The 18043-nt window shown below is 46.2% G+C and overlaps 1 protein-coding gene and 1 long non-coding RNA gene across 2 annotated transcripts in view; one reads left to right on the top strand and one right to left on the bottom strand.

Moving 5' to 3' along the window:
- Positions 1 to 467: 467 nt before the first annotated feature.
- On the bottom strand, positions 468 to 4922 carry MPEG1 (macrophage expressed 1). The gene has a single exon (XM_060606748.3). The coding sequence runs from the start codon at positions 4728 to 4730 to the stop codon at positions 2577 to 2579; it is 2154 nt and encodes a 717-aa protein (XP_060462731.1). The 5' UTR covers positions 4731 to 4922; the 3' UTR covers positions 468 to 2576.
- Positions 4923 to 7323: 2401 nt separating this feature from the next.
- The window catches only part of LOC132661802 (uncharacterized), a 35111-nt gene continuing 24391 nt past the window's right edge, over positions 7324 to 18043 (top strand). Inside the window, exon 1 of the long non-coding RNA XR_013550227.2 lies at positions 7324 to 8107. This is a non-coding gene — a long non-coding RNA (uncharacterized LOC132661802). The remainder of the gene's footprint in view (positions 8108 to 18043) is intronic.

Raw genomic sequence — 18043 nt, 5'->3', positions numbered from 1 at the left:
GAGAGTCTGGGGAGTGTGGTTTGGGTGGAAGCCGGGGTGAGCCTTCCCACAGCGCCCAGTCTGAGCTCACAGATCAGGAAAACAGAGCCTGTGAACTCCCCTCTCCAGGTGCTGACTCGGCAAAAGGATGATTGCAAACTGCAAAGCCTTGTGTTCTCATTTCCTGTGGATGAGCAGCCGGACAGTGTTCCTTAGGTCCACATTTAAAAAAAAATTTTTTTTAATGTTTATTTCTGAGAGACAGAGCATGAGTGAGGGAGGGGCAGAGAGAGAGGGAGACACAGAATCTGAAGCGGGCTCCAGGCTCTGAGCTGTCAGCACAGAGCCCGACGTGGGGCTCGAACTCACAAACCATGAATGAGATCATGACCTGAGCCGAAGTCGGTCTCTCAACCGACTGAGCCACCCAGGCGCCCCTAGGTCCACATTTTTAATGTATGGTTATGTGCAACTCTGAGAAACAGAAGTTTGTGAAGAATTTTTATTTCCAAGGGCAGTTAGCGCAAAGTCTGGAAGCCTGTAGCTGGACCGTTGTCTCTGTCTCCGTAATCTTCAAGGGGTTCATGGGGAATTTGCAGAAAAGTGGTTAGCTCAGCTGAAATTTACCCACAAAACACCCAGAGGTTTAAGAGAATATTTTAATGCTTAGGCAGGGTTCAGAGAAGAGGATGTAGAAATCAGTGCCTGTGGCTGGCGGTGGGGGGTGGGGGGGGGCAGGGCTCACCTTCTGTGATTCGCTTGGTATTCACAGTGGGAGGCGGACAAGGAACCTCCTTCCCATCTTCCCCCAGGCTGGGATCTTCAGGCTCCTCAGGACTTATGTGAACCTAAGCTCTTGACTGTGAATGTTAACGGGTGAGGACAGATTATCCTTCATGCAAATGAGCTCATTAATGACATTGGATTTGGTGAAGAGTTGTGTAACTATTAAAAAGGTTGTGGAGAAGGGGCTGGCTCTGTCAGTAGAGCACGTGACCCTTGGTCTCAGCATCATGAGTTGGAGTCCCACATCCAGGGTAGAGTTTACTCAATAAAAAAGAAAATTAGAAAAAAAGATGTGGAGAAGTATTAATAGACTCACCCTATTCATTATAATTCAGTAAGATTGGTATTAAAATTGGGCAAAGCCCCAAATGCCAGGTAACAGGCATGCATCCCTCTAGTTGCCTGAGGGAAGTCAGCCTGGGACTGAAATACATGTGTCACAGAGGGTGCTGGGTGCCTTTTTTTTGCTTCATTTAAAAACAGGGATTTGATCATATCAGTCTCTTTGCTGGAAAAACAAAAAACAAAAAACAAAGGTAGGATACATAATTGGTAGTTTCTATTCTGTTTTGGTTTTAGGGAGGAAATAATACTTGGGTGTGGGCTTACTTTGACTTTTTTGCATTTTTCCTTATCTCCCACCCCTAGAGAAATGCAGACTTTTTGTAGGAATGTGGTGTGTGTGTGTGTGTGTGTGTGTGTGTGTCTATGGCTCTGTGTGTGTTTGGGGTGTGTATGTTTGGGGGAGTTGGGAGTGGGGTTGTGTTTGGGGTGTGTGTGTGTTAGGAGGCCGGGGGAGGGGGATTGTGGAGGTATGTGCACGTGTGTATTTGGGGATGTGTACACGTGATACAAGGACAGGAAGGGGAAGGACCACTCATGGAAAAAGAAAGGACGATACTCTGGTAACAGAGACTGAGAAAATGGAATGCTTGTTTTACCTAAATCTGCAGCTCCATAAGCCAGGTAGGTGGTTATGGGTAAGAATTCCAGTTACCCTGAGCACCAGGATCTTTTCCAACTTTCACCCTTTCTTTCTTCATGCCTTTTCTCCAAACCATCCCTTCTCCCTTGACCTCCTAATAGAAGATTTTAAGTTAAAATCTGTTTTTGAGGACTTCATGACACTAGTCTGAAGGCCAAGAGTGGTCTGGTCGGAGTAAGTCTGAATTGTGGTTGGAAAGTTGGAAAACATGGACTTAGGAGAGACAGCATCTTTCTGTTTAGATACAGTTGTAAGGACCCAGTCCATCAGTACAGAGCCCTCTATGCTGAAAATCAGAGGCCACATGGGACCTCCTGGGTCTTCCAGGGGATCACTCAGCCTCCAGGAGCATGAAATACAGAGAGATTAAAAACAAAACAAAAAAAAACAAAACAGAACAGGGGGAGGGTAACATGTACAGGCAGAAATTCTTATAGCTCGTGAATTGGAAACTGTGGCTGACCTCAGATTAAACGCATGGTCTCCAAATCCAAATATTAACATGCTCCCTCCTCTCTTTTCACATATATTCAGATGAAGATAATCCATGATGCACACAGAGAAAAGACACCCTCTTTGTGTTTTAGCCCCTACCCCTGATGACTTTTGCTTAAAAAGTCACATGTGCTCTCCTCCCCCACCCCAACCCCTGTCCACAGAGCTCTCTGTTCATTTCCTGGCCCAGGGCCCTAAGGAAGTCACAAAGTTATACCTGCCTTTTGTTGCACCTGCTGCTGCAGTCCTCAGGCAGAAGTGGAGAAAGAAGGAAGGAGAGGCATGCTTGTGGTTCTGGCCAGAGATGAGAGAAATGTTTCCTGGGAGAGATTTAGGCTGGACTCTGCTCCTGCTCTTGGTTGGGGACATCTCCAGGTGCTGCCGTGCCCGCAGCCAAACTCTGTGTCTCGTCCTCCAATGCCTGGTATCCCCTCTTCTTGTATTTCCGGGTGCCGTAGATGGCCAGGGTGATGGTGGCTGCCAGGGCAGCAGTGACTGCCACTGTGACCCCAGCTGCCGCCCCCCCTGACAGACCGCTGCTGTCCCCATGGATGACCCTCATGGCCCTGCGTAGCTCTAACGGCTCCCCCAGCCTCCACTGGTGGGTCTGGGAATCCTTAATCCAGGAGCTTGCAGTCTCGCTATTGGTCACCATGACAGTGTTGGTGGCAGCCTGACTCATGAGGGGTGGCCTGGTGTAAGGTGGGAGTCTGGCAGGGGGCAGAGACCCTCCTGTGAACAGCCCAGCCTTGACACAGTAGGACACTTGGCACCCATCACTGATGAGGGCGAGGTGTTGGCTGAAGCCCCCGGGACACTTTCTTAGAGAAGGTGCCTCTAAATCTCCGGATATGGCAGCATTCACCAAGGGGTTCCCCACTGCACAGCTGAAGAACCCGCCAAAGGGGACTGAAAACCTATAGCCCAACTCATAGTCCTGAGAGGCACATACATTGAGATTTTCAAAAAGTCTCAGTGGAAAATAGCCAGCAGGGCATGACTGTGCATTCGTCAAAGGGTTTATGCTCTTACCACTGAAGAGGCCTCCGAAAAGCAGTCCTGAGTTTTCTGGTATCTGCCCACTGGCCACACACCAAAAAGCCCTAAATTCAGCCTTTGCCACCCGGAACACATCTTCGCACACAGTCTTGCAGAAGATGAGGAGGGTGCACTTCCTCAGACACTCCAGGTGGTTGTAACCCTCCTCATGGATCTGGGACAGCAGGTGGACTGGGGAGTAGCCAGAGGGGCATGAGAAATCACCAGTGAGTGGATTCTTCTGCTCCAGGTTTTGGCAGAGTTGGACAAACTCCTTCCCAGAGAGCTGGGTGCATTCTTGATAAACTCCTCCGAAGGAGAAATTGGTCATTTTTCCCTCGCAAGAGCCATCATCAGTGTTGGCCTGGAAATTGAAGTTGGGTGAATTGACATCTGTGCACCCAGGGTAGGTGTTGAATGTGTAATAGTGTCTCACGGCAGCCTCCACCGTCCTCGACAGCTTCTTCACGAGCGGCCCCGGCAACTCGGGCAGCATGTTGGGGGTGATGAAGAAATGCAGAGGCAGGCCGGCACGGTCGATGGCCACCAGGTGGTTAGTGATGCCCTGCTGCCAGGCCTGGAGGGTGATGCCTGGGTAAAAAGGAAGCCCTCCGATGCTCTGCACCATGGAGTTGGTTCGGTTGGAGAGGTAGCTCTTGGTGAGGGTGTTCTGCAAAGTGTAGTTCTCTTCAAATTTGAAGTTCACGATGTTCTGGAAGGCAGCACCGGCAGACGCGGTCAGGGCAGTACGGCTGCTCAGGCTGTCCTGCAGGAACGAGGCTCTTATGTGGTCCTCCTGGATGAGAACAGCCCCAGCATCCATGCTGGTGATGACGTGGGTGCCGTAGTTGAGGACCAGCAGTTCTGCCAGGTAGGTGGCCATCCGTGTCTGGTTATTCTCCAGGCGGTCAGAGATGTCCATGAGTTCCTTCTTAAAGCCCCAGCTGAGTTCTGAAGCTGGGTTGATTTTGACTGTGTAGATCAGGTTTCTCACCTGCACGCGGGTTGTTATGGCTTGGTCTTTCACTTGAAGGGTCTTCATCTTCTGGAAATCAGAGGAGAACTTGCCATTGACCTTGGAATAAAGGGAGAGCTCCAGGTTGATGGAGTAGGAGGTGCTGCTCTGGTAATTCACCCAAGACTCCAGGACTTCTGAGTTCATCTCCAGATTGGTCTGTTTCTGGGCGATGCTGATGACTTGGTCGGGGATGATGTACTGTCCATCCTCCGTGGTCCTGCAGCTCCTGTAAGTCAGGTCCATCACCCGTCCCATGTCCACATTCCGCAGGTTATCCCAGCCACCTCCCGGTAAGACTTCCAGTACAGGTAGTTTTAAGGTATTCTTGCATTTTTGAAATCTGGTCTCATCTGTCTCACCCAGAGACTCATCCGCTTTAGCCCACGCTGCCAGTGCCCACAAGAGGACAGCACCCCTGAGGCTGTTCATGGCTCAGAAGCCCCGGCCACACGCCAGCCCTAAGGAGCGGCCAGCGAGCTTGGTGCAAACCGAACAGATGGGAAAGAAGGCAGTTGCTGAAACAAAACACATACAGCAGCTCCCCTAAAGCCACCAGTTCCTCTTTGGGCTGATCTAATTGCAAAATGGGGAAATGAGAATCAAATGGAATACTAAGGTCCATCAGGACTTTGAGAAAATCATGTTGTCCTAGCTTTATCCTTACCAGTTAACCACCCTCACTGCCCCCCACAGCCCCCAGCCCCAGGCTGGTTACTCTGCAGCCACGGTGGGTTCTCAGAAAAAGTGCGACCGCATGTCTTAGTGCTTCCTCCATGGGAGATTTCCGGCTTTGAAAGAAAGCTCTCGTTTTGCTTTTTATTCACTCTCTTGATGTTTTAGTTTCCTGAACTGCTCTCCCCTGGGACTCCAATACTAGTTTCCTTTTACTGTAAATGCAGAGGTGAATGGTAGCATCATCCTTGCTGAGACACACTGCCTCCGCCTTACCTAGGCAAGTAGCTGTAGGTCAAGGCTGAGGGCTGGGTTTCCCATTCACCTGAAGGTAAAGGCAATTCACACACAAGAAAAGACTGAAAATCTTGGACACAAGGACTGTGGAGTTCTACTGTTACAAGCCTAATAGTATAGGCTTTGGAGGTGCTATTTCCTGAAGCAGAGCTGAAGAGACCTGAAGCGGATTCCGTGAACCTCAGTCTGCATTGTCCTCAGCATTCAGAGTGAAGGCAAGTGGTCCCCACACTGTGTTGTTTCCTTTCAGGTAGAAATGTTAAAACAAAGAGAAAATCTATACTATAATCTAGATTTTGACCTACCAAAAGCAGACAGTGGCCAAGAAACATATGTGTATGTATTTACACACTTCTACATCCTCTGTGTGTGTATCGTTAGCAATAAGTTGGTACCTGCTGTTATAGTTTTACTTTTTCATTCTGCTGTTAAGTTTATGTGCTCAGTATAGGTGCATAAAAAAGAATGTGGCTCTTTATTACTCATTTTTTTAAAGCAACAATTCATTCATTCTATCATTAGGAGAACATAATTTCATGAATTTCCTTTTGTGTGCTAATACTATGTCTGTTAGACTCCATACTTTGGAACAGTGTTTCCAGACGCACTGATCTGGTAGCAGGATTAATCGAAGCCCAGCTCCATTACTTCTTTGAGACCAGTAAGGTGCCTCTTAGCACATTCAGTGGTAGCCAAAGGATCCAAGGGAATTAAGGAAGCTCACAATTGTACCCTCGTGGCCCCCAAAATCATATCACAAACCAGATGCAGTGCTGAGGTTGAAAACATCATGTTTCAGGGCACCTGGGTGGCTGTTGGTTGTCTGACTCTTGATTTCTGCTCAGGTCATGATTCCCAAGGCTGTGGGATTGAGTGATGAGTTGGGCTCTGCATTGAGCATAGAGCCTGCTTGAGATTCTCAATCTTTCTCTCTCTCTCTCTCCCTCTACCCCTCCACCTCTTGCTCTCTCTCTCTCTCTCTCTCTCATTCTCTCTCAAAATAAAAATAAATAAATAAATTTTAAAAGTATTGGGAAAAAAGAAAAAAAGAAAATGTCATATTTCAGTTTACAGGTATCACTACACTATCACCTGTACATGTCCTGGGAAAGGTTTCAGGGAAATAAATGACGATAATGTTGCCGCTGATGCAGTGACAGGTATCTTCAGATAGAATGAGGCCAGTGGTCTAGGTTCACAGGTTGAACTTCACTAGTTATTACTAAAACCTTGGTGATGCTCTGGGTTTATTCATGCCTAGGTTATCATACTTGGAGGAATTTACTTATATCCAAGAGGGATTAATGTATGAATGAGTGTCTGGTTTATATTTGGTCAGAGAAGAAAGCTTGTACATGGGTTGTCCTGGCTAATTTGTAAATGAATTAGTTATAAATTTGTAGCTCAGTAGGGCGATCCTAGGACTAGAAAAATTAGAGCTGAGTGCCCTCAAGCATGTCTGGTAAGTCTGTTGAAATTCCCACACACTCCTCTCCAGACTGTCATGGGGCTAGTTCATCATCATGAGAAAACCCTCACATGTTACACGGTTTTGGAGACATGCTGACAATTTGTTACGTTCTGTTTGCCCGGTGATAGATCCTGTTGAGGTTTCAGTCTTCTGCGATGAGAATACAAGCAAGGTGAATATAGATAATTCTCTATTCAGGTGTTCCTATATCTCTGAACACCCAGCCATCATGTGTTTGAACTGTCTTCTTCATTTCTACCATAGCAGAAAGTGGAATATAGCTAAAAGAGCTGGTAAGAGTGAAATTAGATTGCATCCCTATCACAAAATATTTTACAGCCATCATCATCATATTTTCAAAAACTTTCAGTAACATAAGAAATTCTTGTGCTGGGGGTGCCTAGGTGGCTCAGTCGGCTGAGCGTCCAACTCTTAATTTTGGTTCAGGGCATGATGTCACAGGGATTGAGCACTGCATCTGGCTCTATGCTGAGCATGCTGAGCCTGCTTGGGATTCTCCCTCTCTCTCTCTCTCTCTCCCTCTCTGCCCCTCCCCTGCTCGTACTCTCTCTCTCAAAATAAATGAATAAACTTAAAAAAAAAAAGAAATTCTTATGCCGTAAAGTGAAGTGATAAAAGCATAACAGACTTTCAGTGTGACCTCCACTATGTACATAGATATCATTTGAGAGATAATACATCACCCCATTGACAGCGATGATATCTTGCTGGTAAGTTTTATAGATTATGTAAAAATTTCCTTCTTACTTTTCTGTATTTTTTGAGTTTTCAAAAATGAGCATAGCTTCACGTATTTGGCACATTTTTAGTGAGAATCTACCAAGTTCCAAACACAGGGATGGGTATTGAATAATTGTTGCTTTTGTACTCAGGAAAATAAGCAGCAAGGACTCATTTAAGAAACAAAAGATACTGATTATTTTTTTGGAATCTCTATATACCTGTAATGATCTAAAGCCTATGACTCTGCCGTGTTCGAGGAAGTTCTCTTTTCTGTTCACGGGGAAACAATGAAAAGAGAAGTGTAAAAGATGGGAATTCCAATACAGCCTGAATTTGCATGCTACCTTCAAGAATAGCTGCTCATGGTGGTCAGATGGGAGGAAGTAGCTATGAGACTTGGACGACAGGGGTTCACCCATTCCTTTCTTGCTTTACTCTGCTCACCAGCAACTTCCTCTGGTTTTGCCTGTGCTGAAATGCATATGCAATCGCAGAAACTCTCCAGATCGCTGCTCTCCAGGGCCTACAAACGCAACTTTGGTCTACAGAAGAAAAAGGAAACTTTTCTACAAAGGGCAGGCATCTCTGTGCAGAAGAGAGATTTCACTTCCCCCAGAAAGAGGTAAGAGGGAAGTCCCACGTCTGCTTTCTTACTCAGTTTGAGCACGTGCAACTTTCTGAGCCAAACCATGATTCATGTCTGAGCTTCAGTTCTGTGTGGGCTTGGAGCTGGTCCAGGTGTTTCTGACCTCTGCATTTCACCTGTGGTCTGACATGGGCAGGAAATTCTGGCTATGTTTGCAGGGACCAATCCATTTCTTATTTTTAGCAGGGAGCCAGGAAACCAGCCAAATGGTCACCAAATGAACGGATCAGGGAACAATAACTTATATACACTCTAGAATAAACTTGGTTCTGGAAAATCCAGGAGGTATCATTTAACACAGTGACATTTTCTTTCCTGAACTGTTGATTGCTAACCTGATGTTTTGAGAGTTGCCTTGTCATCTCCTTCCCCTCTGGGACTGTTCTCACCAGCATTGTTTGCGGTCTGACCCCAAAATAAGAACACTGTGGTTCCTCAAATCCTTTTAACCTGGTTGATAAAAACGGAAGGCTCGTGTGAAATTCTGCATATTCCTACTGAAAGCTAGGCCAGGATTTGTCAGCCTATGCCATTTTCCTTCTTTTCTGTGTTGACACTCTTCCCTCCACTCTTCCGATTTTTCTAGTGCTTTTTATCCTCATCAACTATTCCCTTTCTGCTCTTTTTTCTTTGCCATTTCCATATGTAGGTTTGAGGGACACAGTCTGTGATGTAAGATGACATTTCCACTGCATTAAGAAGATACAAATTCTGACTCCGTCTTCAGGCTGTGCTTCCTTATTTCACATCATGGCAGACACCAGTCAGCAGTCACACCATCCATTCTTGCTGATCTCTGAGACTGCCTCTGAATCCTTCCCTGCACAGTTTTCCAGGACATTCGAATGGAAGCTTGTTTCATCCACCCATTAAACAAACACTTATTGAGCATCTATTTGTCAAGCAATCTTTGTAGGCACCATATTTAGAGTAGCCAATGCCAAATTTGATGCTCTTTTAAGAGTCTGGGTGACCGAGTGAGCCCTTAGAGGTCCCCGCCCCTTTCCATCTCCTCTCCAAGCTAAGCTCTGCAGAGACAGAGCAGTTAGGACCAACCCATTCTCCCGTCCCATCTGCCTTCAGGGTTCCTAATGACATCAGCCTAATATGAAGAGTACTCTTGTATTCTCCTTCAGCTGAAAGCAGCTTCACACAAAGGGCTTTGCACATAACAGGGCTGGAACACAGTGGGATTTCTTTCTGTCCTCAATTCTTAGTCCTCAACTCTTTCCTGTCATGTAACTTCCTCCTTAAGGAATATCTGAACAAAAGAAGTAACTGAGTGGCATTTGACCTGAGTCAACTGCTGGCAGATTTTATATTTCTCTATTTGTCTCATTACTTGTTAACACAAAACCAGTCTGCCATTCAATCTTTCCCTCTTTAACCACACAATCTTCAAATGACTTTGAACAGAGACATTTTTCTTTCTACTTGAAATAATCATGAATAGGTTAAGGTAAAACAGGAAAGTTAGGTGAGGTGGTTCTTCCAGAATTATGTGGACTTGGGAGTTTGGGTCCTCCATTGAAATATTCCTATTGTCTCTCTACTATCTTTTTTGGTGATCTAAATGTGACATTAAGAGCATGGGCTGTGTTGTGGGTTCATTCAATCTTTAGACTTTGTTGGGGTTTGTATAGTCACTCAAAGTACCTTCTGGATTGACAAACATGGATGTGAAACAGAGTTTTCAGACTTGAAATGTAGGCAACACCCTGGCTCCATATGTGACTGGGCAAGTTCGGGAGACTCTCTAAGCCTCCATCACCTCTACTATGAAACAGAAACAGTAGCATCTACCTGTGTGTAACAGATGAAGTTGTAAAATCATCCATGTAAAGCAATCATCCATAAAAAGTTCCCTATGACCTAGATAGGAGCTCAGTATGTATCTGCTTTCAGCTTTGTTGAGCTTGCTGCCATGTTCAGGTTGACACTGTAGTTCAAACCTTTCACATGGAAATAGGAGAAAAGAAATGTTAAAGCATCTCAGGAGCTTGACTTTCTTCTACTCATCCATTTGACAGCATGGGAAGTCATATTGACTCAGAGGGATTGCCTGAATATATTTTATTAATATCCTAAACAAAGACATGCATCACTTTAAGGAAAGCAATCTAGTAGCCATGCCAATCTGGATTAATGACACAGGTAATTAGAAGTGATTGGTTGCTTTGTCAAAGAATTCATCCTAAGGGTCTTTTAGAATGGGGTTGACAAACTTTTTCTGTAAATGGCTAGTGAGTAAAAAATTTTAGGGGGGCGCCTGGGTGGCGCAGTCGGTTAAGCGTCCGACTTCAGCCAGGTCACGATCTCGCGGTCCGTGAGTTCGAGCCCCGCGTCAGGCTCTGGGCTGATGGCTCGGAGCCTGGAGCCTGTTTCCGATTCTGTGTCTCCCTCTCTCTCTGCCCCTCCCCCGTTCATGCTCTGTCTCTCTCTGTCCCAAAAATAAATAAAAAAACGTTGAAAAAAAAAATTTAAAAAAAATTTTAGGCTTTGCAATCAAATGACCTCTGTGGTAATTACTCAATTCTGCCCTTGTAGTTCAAAAGTAGATGATACATAAATGCATGGAAATGCTGTGTTCCAATAAATCTTTATTTACAAAAACAGGGGTGGGGGCTGGATTTTGGCTGTGGTCTGTAGTTTACTGATGCCCAATTTAGACTCATAGAATCCCATAATTGGAAAGGACCTGCTCTCCCAGCCTAGGTTTGAGTCTTCTCCAATACAGCCTTACAATCCAATACAATGTAAACTCTGCTTAGATGCCTCCAGGGCAGAGTGGTTCCCTACCTACTATTTACAGACAGTTTTTTTTTTATTTTTTTTAATGTTTATTTATTTTTGAGACAGAGAGAGACAGAGCATGAATGGGGAGGGGCAGAGAGAGAGGGAGACACAGAATCGGAAGCAGGCTCCAGGCTCTGAGCCATCAGCCCAGAGCCCGACGCGGGGCTCGAACTCATGAACCGTGAGATCGTGACCTGAGCTGAAGTCGGACGCTCAACCGACTGAGCCACCCAGGCACCCCTACAGACAGTTCTGATTCTGATTCTCAGAAAGCTTTTTCTTCAACTGAACCCAGATTGATCCATTTGACCCTTTGGTGACTGAGATCAGACTTTTGTGTTATGGTCATCTTGACAGTGATGCTGTATACCAGATCCAAGCAAGGGAAGTTGGTTGGCTTATATGCTCACCATCCTGAAAGTCCTGTGGGAGTATGGCTAAGTCTATTCTGTTTACTGACTAATCAGAATGGTTGAGGACCATAGTTTGAGGGTCCTAGAGGCCTCCTATTGGCCCAGTTATTCCTTTATTGGTGGATCATGGAGAATATCAGGGTTTCTGGGGCAGGGACCACAGAAGATAGGGTACTTGGCAGGTTTGGAAAAGCATCTGTTAACCTACAAGAGGAATATATTTCAATATTTTAACAACCTAACCACACGAATACCAGTCTTCCCTAGAAGAGCATCTGACACATAGTAGGTCAGTAAATATTTGTTGGAGAAATAAGTGAATAAAAAAACAAATATAGTAAGAAACTTGCAGTCTTAGAACTCTATTCGTGAGATTCCAGAACAGTCATTGGCAGAGACCTACAGGCTCTGAGATGATGGAGCAAACAGGTCAAGACATCCCATTTAGGAGGGAAATCCAATGTAAGAGTCCACATCCCAGCAATTATTTTATGCCAGCATTTTGAGGCCTGTCAACACTGGGACTAGACAGACACCAAAGGACAAATACTGTATGATTTCACTTACATGAGGTTCCTGGAATAAGCAGATTCATAGAGACAGAAAGTAGAATAGGGTTTACTAGGGATTGGGGCAGGGAAGGTTGAAGGGTGGAAATATGTAAGAATTTTTTTTAATGTTTAGAGACAGAGACAGAGCACGAACTAGGGAGGGGCAGAGAGACAGGGAGACACAGAATCTGAAGCAGGCTCCAGGCTCTGAGCTGTCAGCACAGAGCCCGATGCGGGGCTCCAACTAGTCTACCATGAGATCATGACCTGAACCGAAGTTGGATGCTCAACCGACTGAGGCATCCAGGTGCCCAAGAAATTTCTAACCATGTATGTTTATTAGCAGGTGTCGTGGAGGCAAACTCAAAGCACAGAGCTGTCTTGTGACATGCTATATTGTATCTGGAGACCCTAAACACTACTGGACCCTAAGAGACTTTGGCTCCTTCTTCACTTTTGAGCTCAGCTAAAGCACTGGGCCATGGCCATGGGATATGGCTTCTCCAATAGTTGGCCAGAAAATCTGGAAAATGCAACTCAGAAGTACAGAGGACTTCATTCCATGTGCCAGTGAACATGAATGCATTAGTGACAAGAGATAGGTGGGATCTGACAAATCACTTTCTCTTCCTTCCACTGGACTGTTTGGAGGACAGGGGGCTTCATGTGGTCTGTCTAAAGATATACGCATGATTAAACAATTGTGTCTTTCCTTAAGCTGTGATCAGCTCAGTAACATACCCCCTTAGTTTGCTTTGTCTCCATCCCTGCCTTAGTTTCCTTGCCCCTTTACCTTGGCTGCCCTAGGATTGTACCTCCCAATGAAACGTTAATTAATGTAGAGCATTAATGTTTTTATTTTATTTTTGAGAGAGAGAAAAAGAGAGAGACAGAGACAGGGCATAAGTCAGGGAGGGGCAGAGAGAGTGGGAGACACAGAAGCAGAAGCAGGTTTCAGGCTCTGAGCTGTCAGCACAGAGCCCGATGCAGGGTTCAAACCTATGAACTGTGAGATCATGACCTGAGCCAAAATCGGATGCTTAATCCACTGAGCCACCCAGGCACCCCTGTCACTGTATACTTTAATGACCTTTTTGTTTGGCCTCTAGTCATCCTCTAGTTACCTCTAGGAAACTGTGAACTCTTTATGGGAAGACACTGTGTCCTTTTGCTTCTTGTTGTATTACAGGATCTAGTGCAGTATCTGGTACATAGCAGGTGCTCAACCAATATTTGTTACTATCGGATGAGTAAATAAATAAATAAAGCAGACAAAGGTGACAATAACTCTCAAACACGTCTCTGGAAAATCAGGCCACAAATGGCTGGGAATGAGTATTCAAGCCAGAGCAACATTATCATAGGACTTTTATTTCACTTTCTACCAATATTTTTGAGCACTTACTCTGGACCTACTGTGTGCTATTAGTTCTTACTGTAAAATAATTTGGTTTTCTGATCTACAATTATATCCTGGGTGAATCTGGGATTGTGTGAGCCTAGTGTCCTACATAACAAATGAATTCTGAAAGCCCGAGGGGATGCTTGTATGGGCCAAGAGCTGTTGCCTTATTTATGTCTGAGCTGGTGTTTAAAGCTTGGGCCGTGTAGGGCTGAACCCATGTGAACTTCCATACTCCCCTTCACCCCCATCCCTGCCAAGTACCTGCAGCTAGTGAGGCTGGCCTGAAGGTATCAGGTCTCCCCACTCCCCTCTCCCTTTCCCCTCTCCTTGATCCTTATACACAGTGCACAAGCAGGGCCTGACTGGAGAGTGGGCAGGAGGGAGAAACTATCAGAACTGACCTGCCCCAATTCTGATGATAATTCTGTCATGCTGACAGTAAGGACAAGGACTAAGGAAGGGAGAAGAAGAAGAAGAAAGAGAAACAGGTCAGCAGAATGCAAACCAAAAGATAGAATGGGGTTTATTTAAAATTTCTAGTTATCACACAGCCAAATCTGAGCTTGGCTAATGAGAGCCGGGTCCTTGGTTCTGGTGCTTCCCAGGTCTTGAGAAGGTCTTTCTGTCCCTCCTTTCTCCTGGTCCTCTCTTGAAGTTACGATATTCATGCCTACCTGGGAAACTAGGGCATCGTGGAGCAGCAAAAGTGGCACAGGGCTAGCTCCGGAGTTTGGATTCTGTTCCTCATCTGCTGCTAACCTGCTGGTGGCCTCAGACAAGTCATTTCCCCTCTCTGAATCTCTGTTTCTGCATCTGTAAAGAAACGGTTTGTGGAGCTCCTTTGCCACATCTGAATGACGCATAGTCCATGGCTCTGCAATTCAATTACCTTGCTTTGGCTGAAAGCCACAGTGGTGATCTTTGACTAATAAATGTTGGGAATATTCTGTCCCATATGGGTCACGGCATGTACATTTGCCTCCTTGTTGTTCTTGCTGCTACTTCCTCTTCTGCTGGCTTGTTTCCTCGTGTGGTTTGTAACTTATGACTCCTGAACTGCTTTCCCTCTGGGGCTTGCTGAGGGAGGCCAGTTTGCTCTGGCTTGGGAAGGAGTCTCTCCCAGGCGGTTTTCAGTCTGTCTCTGCTGAGGCCTGATACTCCTACTGGACCGGCGTTTAGGTTCATTTCTCGGTTTGCCATCTGTGTGAAGGCAGTCCCCACATTTGTGTGAACACAGGCCCAGGCTTCTGATATCTCTTGGAAGATGGCAAGCATCACAACCATTTTCACAGGCAAGCGGGTGGCAGTCTCACAGGTGGTGGCGGAGACAGACCGCATCTCTTGATTCCCAGCACCGCCTCCCCACCCCCTTGAACATTGTGCACCAACCCAGTGGCCTGGATCACCTCCCACAGTCCTTAATGCCCCAGTACCCCTGCTCGGAGGTGGGCTAAGGCAGAAAGCCCCTTAGCCACAGAGCTTCTCCTCCCGCCAACTGCTCTGATTCTGAGTTCTCTTTCTGGCACTCAAATATTTCCCTTTCTTGGTTTTGAACTTGAATCTTTGTGTTTGGAGAAATGTATCTTTGCCTGTGTACCTAAGGGGGGAAGAATGCCACCCAGGTTGACTCAGCTTGGCCAGCCACCTTCTGCCCCATCGTGTGGCCAGCCACCTTCTGCCCCGTAGTGGTTATTGTGAGTGGTTGATTCCCCACAGACAGAGTGGGCGGCCACGCACGAACCATGGTGTCAGGCCCTGGGAAGCAAACTTGCCTGCTATCACACCCCTCCTCCCTGTGACAGAACTCCTTCACCCAAGTCCTTTCTCCAGAAGGAGCAACGCTGTTTCCCCTGGAAGAGCACAGGGTCCAGGAGTGCCCTGCCTTTCCCTCTCCCTGCACCCCCCCAAAGATGAAGGACGGCTGGTCTCACAAAGTGACCACAACAGAATTTTTGCTTAGAGTGGGGAGAGGGAAGGAGAGCTGGTCACTGCACAAGTAGGATGGAGAGAAGGAAAGATGAGGCGCCCTGGGGTCCAGGGTAGAGAAAGGCCTGAGACCAACTTTACTGGTAGCAGGATGTTAACATCCGGTAGCCATCTCTGCCCCCCTTCCCTTCACTTCCCTTCACTTCCCTTCACCTCCCTGGTGTGTGTGTTTATAAGTTATGTGATTGTGTATGAGTGTGCGTGTGAAAGAGTATTGTGAGTGTGTGTGTATGTGTGAATGTATGTGAGTGTGCGTGTGTGAGTGTATATGTTTGTGTGAGAGCGTGTGAGTGTGTGTGAGTGTGTGTGTGTAAAGAAAAGTGCACAGTCGAGGCACCAGGAGTCAGGAGACTTAAGCTTAAAAATCAGTCTTGTTATCGCCTCTCTTCCTTGGCCTGTCACCTCTTCATTCACAAAGTTAGAGGACTGTATTAAGTTCATGGATTAAAAAAAGTTGTTTTTTTTTTCTAATGTTAATTCATTTTTGAGAGGCAGAGAGAGACAGAGCACAAGGAGGGGTAGAGAGAGAGAGACACACACACAGAATCTGAAGCAGGTTCCAGGCTCTGAGCTGTCAAAACAGAGCCCAACGTGGGACTCGAACCGACAAACTGTGAGATCATGACTTGAGCTGAAGTCAGACACTCAGCTCACTGAGCTCCCCAGGCGCCCCTTAAATCCACAAATTATAAATATAATATTACCAATGGAAACATACTTTCAAATGCAAGTTTACATGGAAGCTAATATTTAAAACATACAAGGGGTGCCTGGGTGGCTCAGTGGGTTAAGCATCTGACTTTGGCTCACGTCATGATCTCGCAGTTCATGAGTTTGAGCCCCACATCGGGCTCTGTGCTGACAGTGCAGAGCCTGCTTGGGATTCTCTCTCTCCCTCTCTCTTTCTCTCTCTCTCTGCCACTCCCCTACTTGAGCGTGCTCTCTCTCTCTGTCTCAAAATAAATAAATAAACTTAAAAAAATAATAAAACATGTAAAAAGAAAGAAAGAAAGAAAGAAAGAAAGAAGCTGCCTTGATGGATTGTGGATTGAACAAGGGCCGGGGCCCAGAGCTCAGTGGCTTCATCTCCTCCCCACCTCTTGGAAAAGGCCTGTGCAGGATCCCTGGGATCCCCTGGAACACGGTTTGCAATCAGCCAGGCCACATGTCTCTTCTCCAATTTCTTGCACTGAGGCATTATAATTATGAAAGGAAGGAGGAAAGTGTCCCTGGCCCCGAAATTCCTGCAGCAGAGCTGAAGTGGTGTGATTTCCCCGAAAACAGGACTCAGAGCTGCCAGACCGAAGCCCACACCTCGGTCTCCCTTAGAGCAAGCTTCTACCTCCTGGCTGAGAAGCTGCTGACAGGCAGCTGCCAGCTGTTGTGGAACCACAGGGAAGGGCTGTGGGGCTGGAAAAGGGACGCTTTCACCCTACAGCTGTGAGCCATTAGCAAAGGACTCCACCCGCCCAGAGCTTCAAGTCTTTGTGAAAAGCGGGGAGTGGAATGGGTTAGTCACTGGTAGGTCACTTACAGCTCTCTAAAGGCTTTCTGGGATGTGGCCTGAGTATTAGCATCCTCACAAAAATTTATTGTGCACACAGGGTGTGTCAGGCATGCAGACTGTAGTCAAATCAGAAGACAGACATGGAACAGTGATGAAGGGTATGGAAAGGAAGCTTGGAGTGCTAAGAGAACATACTAGCGGGCCTCAACTTGGACTAGGGGGTCAAGGTGGTCCTCCAAGACAGAGAGAGAGATACAGAGAGGCAGAGAGAGACAGAGACAGAGGCAAAACTGGGAGAATGATGGGGAGAAGTCCAGGAGGACTACAGAGTAGGGGGATGGGTGGGACTGGAGCAGAAGTTAGAGAGATCAGCAGCCTATGTGACCAATTCACTTCCAAACACACCAACCTGGTGTGTAAAGCAAACTCTTGGGCATTTTTTTTCTTTTTTTCTTTTTAAATGTTTATTTATTTTTGAGAGAGAGAGAGAGAGAGAGAGAGAGAGAGAGAGAGCGCACAAGCAGGGAAGGGACAGAGAGAGAAGGAGACATAGAATCCGAAGCAGGCCCCAGGCTCCGAGCTGTCAGCACAGAGTCTGATGCAGGGCTTGAACTCATGGACCATGAGATCATGACCTGAGCCAAAGTCAGATGTTTGACTGACTCAGCCACCCAGGCGCCCCAACTCTTGGACATTTTTATATTCTCTTTTGCTCCCAAATATTTGAGCAAGCAGTTTGCAAAGATATATAAAATACGCATGGTAATAAAGAATGGTAAGAGACACAAGTTTGGGATGCAGAGGAGAGCCAGGAATAAGAATAAAAGTGCATGCCAGATGACTTAAATTCTTCCTACAGATGGGTCACAGATTTTGCTCAGAATTTCTTAGCAGCCAAGGTAGCCAGAGTTCATGTTTCCTTGTTCAGTGACACAGTTCACCCTGTTGATAGGGGGAATACAGAAAAATTGTTGCTAGGAAGGTGGTTGTTAGTCTATTTCTTCTAGAGTCCTCCAGTATAAACAATTCATTGTGGGTGGTGATACAATGTTGTCTCTCTTCTTAACTGGCTTAATCCAGGGCTAGATTTTAAAACATCAATCTTCCTCCTTTATTATCCCCTGACCCCAGTGTCTTGATATTGCTCTCAAAACTGTTGTCCCTCCCCTGAGACCACAGCACAGCTGAATATTTCTTTATCTGAACCTAGATGCAAATGCTCTAAGTTGGGAGGGAGCCTCATCACTACTTCTA

The sequence above is a fragment of the Panthera onca genome, chromosome D1 (genome assembly GCF_046562875.1).
Source record: "Panthera onca isolate mPanOnc1 chromosome D1, mPanOnc1 haplotype 2, whole genome shotgun sequence".
Lineage (NCBI taxonomy): Eukaryota > Metazoa > Chordata > Mammalia > Carnivora > Felidae > Panthera > Panthera onca.
Note: the sequence above shows the minus strand (reverse complement) of the source record. Positions and strands in the feature narration are given on the sequence as shown.

Bases quoted from the DNA above. Each gene is read 5' to 3' on its own strand.
- MPEG1 (XM_060606748.3), bottom strand. From the start codon at position 4,730: ATGAACAGCCTCAGGGGTGCTGTCCTCTTGTGGGCACTGGCAGCGTGG.